General features: G+C 40.9%; 1 protein-coding gene across 2 annotated transcripts in view; it reads left to right on the top strand.

Annotated features, from left to right (window-relative positions):
- The window catches only part of oxr1a (oxidation resistance 1a), an 88,832-nt gene that overhangs the window by 37,957 nt on the left and 37,564 nt on the right, over positions 1-13,311 (top strand). For both annotated transcript variants that reach the window (XM_079837857.1, XM_079837856.1), the window contains exon 4: positions 142-258. In XM_079837857.1, the coding sequence (XP_079693983.1) occupies positions 142-258 (117 nt within the window). The remainder of the gene's footprint in view (positions 1-141; positions 259-13,311) is intronic.

Below are 13,311 nucleotides of genomic sequence, written 5' to 3'. Positions count from 1 at the left end.
TCAGGTTACTTGTTTAGCTTAAATTTTTTTTTTTTTTAAAAACACTAGAGGTCCAGAGTGTATGTGAGTATTGATTGTGCATTCATGCATGCAGTTGCTGGCTGGTGTTTATAAAGTGTTACGCTGCGGTTGTGTTTGCAGGTTCTGTATGTTCCTGATCCGGAGTACGTGTCCAGTGCGGGCAGCTCTCCCTCCTTCAGTCCCAGCAGCCCACTCTCTCCCACCTCCTCTGAAGCGGACCTGGAGAAAGTGACCACGGTATGTGACATTTCCTTGTTCACACCACACAACCTCATCATTTAACCTCTGCTCTTGAGGGACTCTCACACAATCAGACATGCCCTGAGCATGGCATGCGTTCATACTGAAGGCTCTCTGGGAATTTTATAACAATTTTCCAGAATCGAAGCTCTGTGTGCTTTTGTATCTTATGCTTTCTGGTTTACAGGAATCATGTGAGAGGGCCTTAATGGAACAGTGAACTCATGAGGTGACAGGACGAAATGCTGCTGTTCATTGTTAGTCAGGAAACATTGTGCTTTGTTTATCATCAGCTGATAGGAAGAATGCCAGTCTTGCAGAAAAGCTCTCTATTAGGTTGTCGAGGTATCCATGTGTTTGTCAAGACGGATAGGAGCTGTAATTGTTGACTTTAGATAATTAACTTGAAGGTCAACACATTCACCTTTAAAGCTGAATGTAATTGTTAAAATACTTCCTTGTATCCCAGTTTAATATGCAGAGACAACTAGAAGGATGAGGATGATTCCTTTAAAAATGTAAAGATTGTGGCTCTCTGGTGCTATCAAAACACTCTGACTAATGTCAGATGGAAGAAGTGTTCAGGAAAACTGTTTGAAAACAGTCATTGTGTTTGCAATTCTGTTTGGCAAATTACACGCTTTAAATATTGATCTAATACTAGTTACAAAGGACAGATGGATACATAAAATATTTAAACAACACAAATAGATGTACTTCTGTATATTTGCTTTTGAGTAAGTTTTGAGATCACCTGGCTCAAGGCTGTGGTTTTTTACTGTCAGACGTGATATTTACACACCCTCTTTAATCAAATACCTGCCATGAGCTTTGTTGACTTGCCCTCATTCTGAGAAGAAATGTATCTAAATCCCAAAGAAACTAGTTATTTCTGGTGTGATGAATAGAACTGGGTGATAGAGAAAAAAAAATCCTTTTGAAAATATTATATATATTTTCTGAGTATTTAAGAACTTGTTCTAAAAGGGTTTAAAGGGCGTTTTTCTCCCTCCAGTAACCATCAATTAAACAGTCATTGTTGCTAATAATATTCTAGATGTTTAATGCAAGTAGATAAAATACAAGAAAAATCTATAATCTAATAAAGTTATATATTTACAATTGTATGATTATGATGCAAGAAATTTGAATTGTGTATATATGTGTGTGTGTGTGTGTGTGTGTGTGTGTGTGTGTGTGTGTGTGTGTGTGTGTGTGTGTGTGTGTGTGTGTGTGTGTGTGTGTGTGTGTGTGTGTGTGTGTGTGTGTGTGTGTGTGTGTGTGTGTGTGTGTGTGTGTGTGTGTGTGTGTGTGTATGAGGAAAATATTTAATACTTTTTAAATATTTTAAATATAAGGGAAGAACAAAACACTAAACAGCTACAGGTTTTATTTTGCTATCCAAAAAAGTGCACATGAAAAAGCATACATTGACTACAGCATGATCATTTATTAATACTTTGTTGGTTTTCTCTTATTTTTATGTGTTCATAATTTATTTTATTATATGACAGCCTAATTTACATTAAGTCTGCACATTTTGAATAATTTTATTAAAATAAAATAAATAAATAAAATAATAAAAAAATAAAATATATACAGTTGTGGTCAAAAGTTTACTTACAGCTTGCAGAATCTGCAAAATGTTAATTATTTTAATAAAAAAAAAAGAGGAATCATAAAAAAGCATGTTATTTGCTGTGTAGTTTTGGCCTATGCTAAAGAAAAAAGAAAAAAAATTATAATCCTTCTTATTATGTTAAAATAATTAACATTTTGCAGATTACTCATGAACTGTTTAAAGCTATTAACTTTGAGTGGAACAGTACTGAATCTTTTTTTTGCCTTGGCACTTTTCTTTTTTATATATATATATATATATATATATATATATATGCATACATGTATTTATATATAAAATATATGGGAGAAAAAAACTTGCCATTAGTCTAATGCCTAATAACATTAAGAAAACTGAATGGGCAAATTACAACATTACAGTTGCTTAATCTCTATTGTTATGGCAAAATATGAAATATTCCATTTATCGTCTAGCCCTAGAGGTTTATCATCTCGTCTCTGTGCTGTGGAGTAACTGTGCTTGTGTAACCTGCTATCAGACGTTTTGGTGTTGAGCTTATGTTTTGCAGTAAAAGGCTTTACCTTTAGCATATTACGAAGATGCCGCTGTACCTCTCTGCCTCCTGGTCTCCATAGTGACTGCTGTGACGGTGCCGTCTGCAAACCTGCCCGCTTGTGTGCTCAGCCTTAGACGCTCCTTTCCCTTTCGTTTTTCTCACATCTATTTGGACCGTTCCTCTGGGAAAAGAAAGCTGTGTTCTGTCTAGCAGACAGGTGCTGTACTGGCAATGAAATGAGGACTCCTGACCTGTTCCAAAAACCAAGAGCTGCCTACCTAGACAAATTGTAGGCGTGCTTCTGACTTGATTTATTTAGAATTTAAGACTCTTCTCTCTTCGTGTATAAGGCAATCCCAGAATGCATTTCAAGAAGCTCTATAACAAAATTAATTCAACAAGGCAAGCAATATTTTATTAATGGGAGCCTATGCTTACAATTCATTCAGTTTTGATTAGTATTGAAACAAATTATTTAGTAAAACAAATTATTTAGTACAAGTCAAATTGACCTATGTGTGTTTGCGGTTTATTTTTATGCTTATTAGAGTATCACATTGTAGGCTTTGCGTAATGAATCAATGTTATGAATATAATGTTGGAATCAATTGTGAGTCAATAAAAATACTTAATGTTCGGAATGCACCGGAGTGTATATGTTTGAGGATAACTAACCAATATTAAAAAAATATATATATAGATGGTATTTGTACATTTAAAAAACATCTAATATGAGCTATTAACCGATATATTATGCATCCTTACTTAATAGTCAAGTCATCTTTATTTATATAGCGCTTTTTACAATTCAGATTGTTTCAAAGCAGCTTTGCAGTGATAACAGGAAGATAATGCAACAAAGTTTGTTTCGGCTGTACAGCAGATCTAGAAGAAAATAGTGTCATAGTCCAGCTGAAGTAAGTTCAGTGATGATTATTCATTTAGTTCATTTATCTATACACAGTCGCTCTGGAGATAACAGTGATGTCATCGTCTAGCTCAGTTCAGTTCTCAGACAATGGTGTCAATGCAGGCAGATCAATAATATTGTTGAATATTTAGTGTCCCAAACTAAGCAAGCCAAAAGCCACAGGCGACAAAGGAGACCAAGGAACCAATAAGCCATCAGATGACATTATGGCGAGAAAATCCTTGGGAGAAACCAGGCTCAGTTCTCCTCTGGCCAATGAACGAACCGTGTATGATTATGATTCAGGCAGCATTACAGGTCAGAAGTCAGATTGGATCAGAACATTCAGAATATTTATCCAGTTCCATCTGGTTGAAGATCGGAGTCATCACACCAGTATGCAGACGGGAGATTATATGTTCTTGTGTTGCCAACAAGCCTCAGTACTCAAGGGGGCCATAGACTTACCTTCAAATGTCAAATGGATCTGTTATTAAAAATTAATCAGGCAGTTAACTATAAGCATATTGACTTCAGCTAACTTGAAGTCTTCAAACTGGTGCTCAGCCCTGACAGTCAAATAGGGCTCGCTGTATCCTGCGGTGGACATCCAACCCCACCTACATCCAAAACGTCACCATGTGACTCCCCATCCACCATCCATCCCGGAAACCTAATTTGTTGTATGTATGTTTCCGATTGAAAAGGTTTTTAGGCAGAAGGGTGGGTTTTAAGTGGGCTTCAGGCATAAGGGTAGGTTTTAGGTGGGTTTCAGTACGTAGGTTCCAGATTAAAAGGGTTTTTTAGACATAGGGGTAGGTTTTGAGTGGGTTTTTGAGTGCGGTCTGTCATAAAAAGAGAAATATGAGAAGTAAATGAAAAAGAATTAGGTTCTCAATGCTTCTTCCTGTTTCAAAGTTATTGAGGAAGCGTCTTTTTTTTTATTATCCCCAAACCTTTACTAGAAATCCCGCCCTGCAGCCTATTTCATCGGTTAAGGTTACAGTGACGGGTTGGTTTAGGGATCAGTGTTTGGTGGAGGCAGGCAGAACTGTGATTGACATGACCAGTAAAATCTAATCATTGGCAGGGCGGAGTTTCCGCTGAGCTGGTTTGATGTATTTGGACATAGGCTTTGCTTCTGATGTCACACTTAGATGTGGCCCGGGTTTGATGTCCACCGCAGGCTACAGTGAGACTCTTCTCCTGACAGTAGGTTACCTGAAAGAGAAAACTGACTGTGGAAAAAGACCGTTCATGTAATGTTCGCAAGAGCGCTCCTTTTGGCAATGCTGAGAATGCATCACCTACTTGCATGCGTGTTACAATAGGCAGTACAGCATTGCTCATTGACCTCCTCAGACCTCCTCAAGAGAGTCTTTTCCCTGCGCACTACAGTCCCCCAGAGACACAGCAGGGTGAGCCGGGTACGGTTTGATTCAGTAATGTAAAGAAAGCACTTCAGTAAAGCAAACAGCTCTTTTCCCAGGCTGGAACAATCTTTTAATTACGGCGCCCTTATTGCAATGCTACAGACTGAGCTTGTATTAATTATTAAAGTGGATGCCCTGGCATGTTTGTGTGTAATGAAGAACAATAGTAAACGCTGACCACAGGGTGCAGTTTATTTGCTTGGGAAAGTAGATGGATTCTCTCACATCTACTGCTGCTGTAATATGTCCTAAATAAGTATATAAGCCAGGAAATACCAGGTAGTACCACGGTAGTTTGAGGAAAATATGTGAATGCTGTGGTAAACGTTAATTCATTCATTCATTTTTATATTCATATTATTTTATATTCAGAGTTATTTTGATCAAAGGATGAATATGTAAGAACTGTGGAAAACATTTATTAGTTTGTTTATATTAATTACTTGCATTTAAATTCATTTATTTAAATTTTACTCAATTTATCATTAATATTATTATTCAATTATTAATTTATTTTTATTAGTTTTTTTATTTTTTATATTTTTGATTTTATGATTGTTTGTCTGGTCTTCTAGGTTAAAATATTGTCTATCCCATTATGTCAACTTGTGTATTGTTGTGTTGATATTTATAAAAAAAAATTAAAAAAAACGAATGGTAATTGTTAATTCATTTAGTCATTCGATTATTTCATGTTAACAAGACAACCAGTCGTTGGTCAGTCACATGGTCTTTTCCTGTCTAAATGGCTGGTTCTTGGTCGAGTAGATGAGACTGTGTACCGATAATCAAAAGTCTGACTATACAAGCAGCGCTGACACCGTCTCTGAAATCTGGTGACTTTGAATTGATTCTCCTGTGGAGTTTTTGCCTCGTATCATCCTGATCTCACCCGCCCTTCCTGCTGTATGCTAAATTTAGTCTGTGTCACAAGAAAACGAGAGGGAGTGAGAGACTGGTGAGACTGTGTGTGCGTGCTAGAGAGATGGCCAGTGTTAATTACCAGTGGCTTCTGGTGTGACACTTGGAAAGGTGACTTTGTCCCCGTGTTACTGGTGTGATTTTATGCCCAGAAACTCTTGTGGTGCTTTGCTTCAGTCAATAACAGCATGAAACTCTGCTGATCAACAGAGGTTATGAGGTCATGTTAAGTTAGCACTGCTAGTTATTATCATTGGAAACTCTGTTTTGACCTTTGTGACCATCACCATACCATTCAAAAGTTTGGGATCAGTATATATATATATATATATACTGTGTTTGACCCCCTTTCGCCTTCAGAACTGCCTTAATTCTACGTGGCATTGATTCCACAAGGTGTTGAAAGCATTCTTTAGAAATGTTGGCCCATATTGATAGGATAGCATCTTGCAGTTGATGGAGATTTGTGGGATGCACATCCAGGGCACGAAGCTCCCGTTCCACCACATCCCAAAGATGGTCTATTGGGTTGAGATCTGGTGACTGTGGGGGCCATTTTAGTACAGTGAACTCATTGTCATGTTCAAGAAACCAATTTGAAATGATTCGAGCTTTGTGACATGGTGCATTATCCTGCTGGAAGTAGCCATCAAAGGATGGGTACATGGTGGTCATAAAGGGATGGACATGGTCAGAAACAATGTTCAGGTAGGCCGTGGCATTTAAACGATGCCCAATTGGCACTAAGGGGCCTAAAGTGTGCCAAGAAAACATCCCCCACACCATTACACCACCACCACCAGCCTGCACAGTGGTAACAAGGCATGATGGATCCATGTTCTCATTCTGTTTAAGCCAAATTCTGACTCTACCACCTGAATGTCTCAACAGAAATCGAGACTCATCAGACCAGGCAACATTTTTCCAGTCTTCAACTGTCCAATTTTGGTGAGCTTGTGCAAATTGTAGCCTCTTTTTTCTATTTGTAGTGGAGATGAGTGGTACCCGGTGGGGTCTTCTGCTGTTGTAGCCCATCCGCCTCAAGGTTGTGCGTGTTGTGGCTTCACAAATGCTTTGCTGCATATCTCGGTTGTAACAAGTGGTTATTTCAGTCAAAGTTGCTCTTCTATCAGCTTGAATCAGTCGGCCCATTCTCCTCTGACCTCTAGCATCAACAAGGTATTTTCGCCCACAGGACTGCCGCATACTGGATGTTTTTCCCTTTTCACACCATTCTTTGTAAACCCTAGAAATGGTTGTGCGTGAAAATTCCAGTAACTGAGCAGATTGTGAAATACTCAGACCGGCCCGTCTGGCACCAACAACCATGCCACACTCAAAATTGCTTAAATCACCTTTCTTTCCCATTCTGACATTCAGTTTGGAGTTCAGGAGATTGTCTTGACCAGGACCACACCCCTAAATGCATTGAAGCAACTGCCATGTGATTGGTTGATTAGATAATTGCATTAATGAGAAATTGAACAGGTGTTCCTAATAATCCTTTAGGTGAGTATATATATATATATATATATATATATATATACATATATATATATATATATATATACATATATATATATATATATATATATATATATATATATATATATATATATATATATATATATATATATATATATATATATATATATATATACACTGATCAACATTAATAATAAGAAATGTTTCTTGAGCAGCAAATCATCGTATTATAATGATTTCTGCAGGATCATGTCTGAAGCAGATATTTAAAATTTTTATAATATTTCAAAAATTTTCCACATAATTTATTTACTGTATTTTGATATATAAATACAGCTTTGGTTGTATAAAACATTTTTTATATATATAATTCTAATTTTATTGTTTTTATCCGGTACATGACAATATCATACAAAACACAGATTACAGATATACAAATGCTGAATATAAGGCCAAAATATAGACAGTGGTTGTAATTAACAAAATTAAATGGAATACAAAATGAGGGAAAAGAGACAGAGAGAAAAATATGAAAAATAAAGATAAATAAATAATTACATGATTTTGCGTCTAGTAGTAGATGCAAGATGCTCAAGAAGTCAGAGTTGTGTCGCATGGACAGACAACGTCACATAAGACCAAAAATCTTCCCAGACCTTATGGGATACACACATGGGACACATGTAGTTTGTAAAGCAAACGTTCATACAAGGCTGTCTTTGTGATTATGTTGACCCATTCTTTTAACTCTGGGGTTTTGGGAGTTTTCCAGTGTTTCAAAATGACTCTAGCCATCACAGAGACCCCCACCATGATCACTGCGAACTCTCCCCTTGAAATATTTGGCATCTGCGCCCTGTCTCCCAATAGACATCATTTTGATGGTAATGGTATTGTTGTTCCAAGCCATTTGTGCAAAATATTTAAAACTTGGTGCCATAAAGGTTGAATAAGTGGACACTCCCAGATACAGTGAATAAAAGTACCTCTGACCTGTTGACATTTCCAACAAACGTTATTTGTCAGACCCAAGTCTAAGAGGTGTCAGATAGAACCTGTGTATGATTTTGTACCGTGTAAATTGCCCTCTAGCTTCTCTTACGTATTTACCTGTATTTGACAAAATTATTTTCCACTCTTCGTCCCCAATTACAGCCCCAATGTCCTTTTCCCATATTGTCATTGCTGAGCACATGGCTTTTTGTTGGGAATGAGGCTGTGTTAGGAAGTCCAAGATATGGTTTCCGCCCGTGTTCTGGATTTTTGTAGAAACACAATTTCTAATTTGTAGGTATTTCCAAAGTCTTCTCGCTTTAGATTATACTTCTGTACAAGGTTATTATAAGACATAAATACACCCTGTTCAAATAAGTCTGCCACAGTGCGCAAGCCATTCATATGCCATTTCTTCAGTACATAGGTGATTTCCCAAAACAAATAGCAGAATTATGCCATAGGGAAGAGTATGGTTGTTTACATTGTGATATTTTATGCATCTTGTGAATCTTAGCCCATACCTCTCTGGAATACCTCATGATAGGATTTGTGGTTGTGTCTAAACATGGAGACAAATGTTCAATAGGGCTGTATGGCCAAGAAAGCGTTTTCTCAATAGTAACCCAATCTAATTGAATATTATTGTTCCAATGTTTGGCAAATTTAGCCATTTCAAAAGATACCTGATAGATCAAAAACATTTAAAAAATCTCACCAACCCCAAATTTTTGAATGGTAGTGCACCTCTGCATTTTACTGTATGCCGATTTACTGTATCAATTGTTACTTGGTGCCTTTTCTTTGTTCTTAAAGATTGTGCAAGAGCATATAGAGATAAATTAAGGTAGTGAGAAAGTATTTAGCTTTCAATAACAACAAAGCCACATATGGATCCATCTTGGGATTTTGAGCGTTGCCATAGAAACTAATCATTTCTGAATCTAAGGATGTGAATGGCTCCAAGTAGAATGCAGATACCTATTTCAGTGATGTCTGTCATGTACTTTTAGCTTTTCCCATGCAGAACCTGTTTCTGGTCACCAGATGGAGCTCCAGGTTGTTGTCCTAATATTTCACGGCAAACAGCTGCAAATAAACAAATCCACAGATGACAAATAACTCAAAGTGCTGTTGTTGATCTCAGTTAATATTAGAGTCAGCTGACAGCATCCTTCTGCTGCATTATGCATTCTCAGTATTCATTTTATTATAATGACAACAGAGCTGTTGAGATTTTGAGTGCTCATCTACTGCTTCAGACTAATAGCACATGAGTCATTAACATGAGCTGGAGAAATGTTGCGTGAAGTTTAACAGAACTCTAAGGGTGTGTGTGAAGTTGAGATCAGTCCGGCGGTGATCTAATGATCACGTGGATATCAACCACCCACATGCTGAGCCCTGCAGTCAGGGTTAGTGCCCTTTTCCCGGGCTTAGGTTCTAAATCAAGCCACTGGTCTCCCCCAGGCTGGATTCACTGAGGCCGTGTAAAACCAGCCCAGCGTAGGTAAGCTCCAGATGGCCTAGAGGACATGAAGATATACACTTTTTTCCTCCTCCATGTTGGATAGTAACGTCACCCGGCCAGAGGACACATTCTGTTGGTCTCTCTCCCACGGTGTCTTTGATGTGGTTTGGTAAAAAATCATGAGATGTTCTTCCAGAAGCACTGAATGCATGTTCCTTGACCCAAAGACTTCAAAGAAGCTGCTGTTCTTGTAGACTAAATTTATCATTGCAGAAAGTCATTGTGTGTGAGCCGTCAGTCCTTGTACCGGAGTAATTGAGTTGCATTGATTTCTGTGATCTGGTGCAGTAATGTTGTTTATGAATTGACCACCTGAGTCGATCATTTAAGACTGAATGACGTTATTGGCTGGTACAAATAAGTGCAATAAATGTCTTCCATTTTAATAAGGGTCAAATTGAGAAACATTTTAGGTTGGCCTGCAATTGATCTCATTCTCATTCTAAAAGCAGATTTGTTTTAAAGGGGTGGTTGATTATGATTTCACTTTTTAACTTTAATTAGAGTGTAATGCTGCTGTTTGAGCAGAAACAACATCTGCACAGTCACAACAAGTTCAAAGCAAAGGGACATATTATTCTTTTAGAAACCGCTTTTTAAAGGAACGCGCCGACTTTTTGGGACTTTATCTTATTCACCGTATCCCCCAGAGTCCATACATACCATTCTCCTCTCCGTGCGTGCCATAACTCTGTCTGACGCACCCACCGCCATCCTAGCTTAGCACAAAGACTGGAGGTAAATGGGTCCAGCTAGCCTACTGCTCAATAAGTGACAAAATAACGGCAACATTTTCTTATTTACATGTTGCGATGTGTATAGTTACTTTGTGTACTAAGACCGACGGAAAATGAAAAGTTGCGATTTTCATTTTCTAGACCGATATGGCTAGGAACTATACTCTTATTCCTGTGTAGTAATCATGGAACTTTGCTGCCGTACCATGGGTGCAGAGTCGGACATCATTGTCCGACTCCGGTTTGAACATAAAAGGCTGAACAGTTTATCTGTTCTGAAAACCAACCGATTAGTCAATTTTGATCTGTTTATCCATCCCTAAATCCTAAATAAAGCTCTACAGCATGCAGGAAGGCGTCGTTTGTTCTTTTAAACTTCTTCCCGGGAACACTAGATGTTCTTTGTATTCCGGTGGATAATAATGGCTTTGATAATGAACCGAGCTATAAAAAGCAAGCCAGCGTCAGAGCTCTGGAAATACACAAAGCTATTTACGTTTCCATGCACGTTACACCGGTGGCATCCTTCCTTCCGGCACTGAGCGAGATAAACGCCTTCTTCCTGGGCTGCCAGAGGAGGAGAAACTCTGTTTGGAAAAGGCGGAGAGTGTAACTGTGAACAGGGTTTCATGAAGGCATGTTTTGACTCTCTGGTTGCTTTTTCGGGGATCTGATGGGTGGGCCGGTCTGTCACGGCACGCAGGATGTGCGATGTTGAGGCCTGAGGGCGGGAACAGAGGCCGCTGTGCTTGTCAGGGATGATATTGTGAGAACTAGAGTTTTGAATTATAAATATTAATTGCAAATGTGTTGAATATGTGAATAAAATGTTGTCTTTATTATTTATAGTGTTCTGACACAGACATTGTGTTTGACAATGAGCAGTGATGTCAAAGGCAGCAGACAGGGACGAATTTAAGACCATTTCCATTTAAAATTTTGGGGTCGGTACAATAAACCGGCAATATTGTGAAACATTACAATTTAATATAATATTCCAGCATCATTACTCCAGTCTTCAGTGTCACATGATCCTTCGGAAATCATTCCATCCATCCATCCATCCATCTTCTTCCGCTTATCCGGGGCCGGGTCGCGGGGGCAGCAGTCTAAGCAGAGATGCCCAGACTTCCCTCTCCCTAGACACTTCCTCTAGCTCTTCCGGGGGGACACCGAGGCGTTCCAAGGCCAGCCGGGAGACATAGTCCCTCCAGCGTGTCCTTGGTCTTCCCCGGGGCCTCCTCCCGGTTGGACATGCCCGAAACACCTTCCCGGGAAGGCGTTCAGGAGGCATCCGGAACAGATGCCCGAGCCACCTCAGCTGTCCCCTCTCGATGTGGAGGAGCAGCGGCTCTACTCCGAGTTCCTCCCGAGTGACTGAGCTTCTCACCCTATCTCTAAGGGAGCGCCCAGCCACCCTGCGGAGAAAGCTCATTTCGGCCGCCTGTATCCGGGATCTTGTCCTTTCGGTCATGACCCAAAGCTCATGACCATAGGTGAGAGTAGGAACGTAGATTGACCGGTAAATCGAGAGCTTCGCCTTACGGCTTAGCTCTTTCTTCACCACGACAGACCGGTACATCGACCGCATTACTGCAGAAGCTGCACCGATCCGTCTGTCAATCTCCCGTTCCATCCTCCCCTCACTCGTGAACAAGACCCCTAGATACTTAAACTCCTCCACTTGGGGCAGGAACTCTCCACCAACCTGGAGTGGGCAAGCCACCCTTTTCCGACTGAGGACCATGGCCTCGGATTTGGAGGTGCTGATCCCCATCCCAGCCGCTTCACACTCGGCTGCAAACCGCCCCAATGCATGCTGAAGGTCCTGGTTAGAAGGGGCCAACACGACAACGTCATCCGCAAAGAGCAGAGACGAAACCGTGTGGTCCCCAAACCTGACACCCTCCGGCCCTTGGCTGCGCCTAGAAATTCTGTCCATAAAAATTATGAACAGAACCGGCGACAAAGGGCAGCCCTGCCGGAGTCCAACATGCACCGGGAACAAGTCTGACTTACTGCCGGCAATGCGGACCAAACTCCTGCTTCGGTCATACAGGGACCGGACAGCCCTCAGTAAAGGACCCCGGACCCCATATTCCCCCAGCACCCTCCACAGGACGCCGCGAGGGACACAGTCGAATGCCTTCTCCAAATCCACAAAACAAATGTGGACTGGTTGGGCAAACTCCCATGAACCCTCCAGCACCCTGTAGAGGGTATAGAGCTGGTCCAGTGTTCCGCGACCAGGACGAAAACCACACTGTTCCTCCTGAATCCGAGGTTCCACTATCGGCCGGATTCTCCTCTCCAGTACCCTGGCATAGACTTTCCCGGGGAGGCTGAGAAGTGTGATCCCCCTATAGTTGGAACACACCCTCCGGTCCCCCTTCTTAAAAAGAGGGACCACCACCCCGGTCTGCCATCCCAGAGGCACTGTCCCCGACCGCCACGCGATGCTGCAGAGGCGTGTCAGCCAAGACAGCCCCACAACATCCAGAGACTTGAGGTACTCAGGGCGGATCTCATCCACCCCCGGTGCCTTGCCACCGAGGAGTTTCTTGACCACCTCGGTGACTTCAGCCCGGGTGATGGACGAGTCCTCCTCTGAGCCCCCAGCCTCTGCTTCCTCAATGGAAGACGTGACGGCGGGATTGAGGAGATCCTCGAAGTATTCCTTCCACCGTCCGACAACATCCCCAGTCGAGGTCAACAGCCGCCCATCGCCACTGTAAACAGCGTTGGTAGGGCACTGCTTCCCCCTCCTGAGGCGCCGGACGATTTGCCAGAATCTCTTCGAGGCCAGCCGATAGTCTTTTTCCATGGCCTCACCGAACTCCTCCCAGGCCCGAGTTTTTGCCTCCACGACCACCCGGGCTGCAGTCCGTTTAGCCTGTCGGTA

Source organism: Gobio gobio (assembly GCF_949357685.1).
Source record: "Gobio gobio genome assembly, chromosome: 15".
Classification (NCBI taxonomy): domain Eukaryota; kingdom Metazoa; phylum Chordata; class Actinopteri; order Cypriniformes; family Gobionidae; genus Gobio; species Gobio gobio.
The sequence above is the reverse complement of the archived record's forward strand: the minus strand, read 5'-3'. Positions and strand labels throughout refer to the sequence as shown.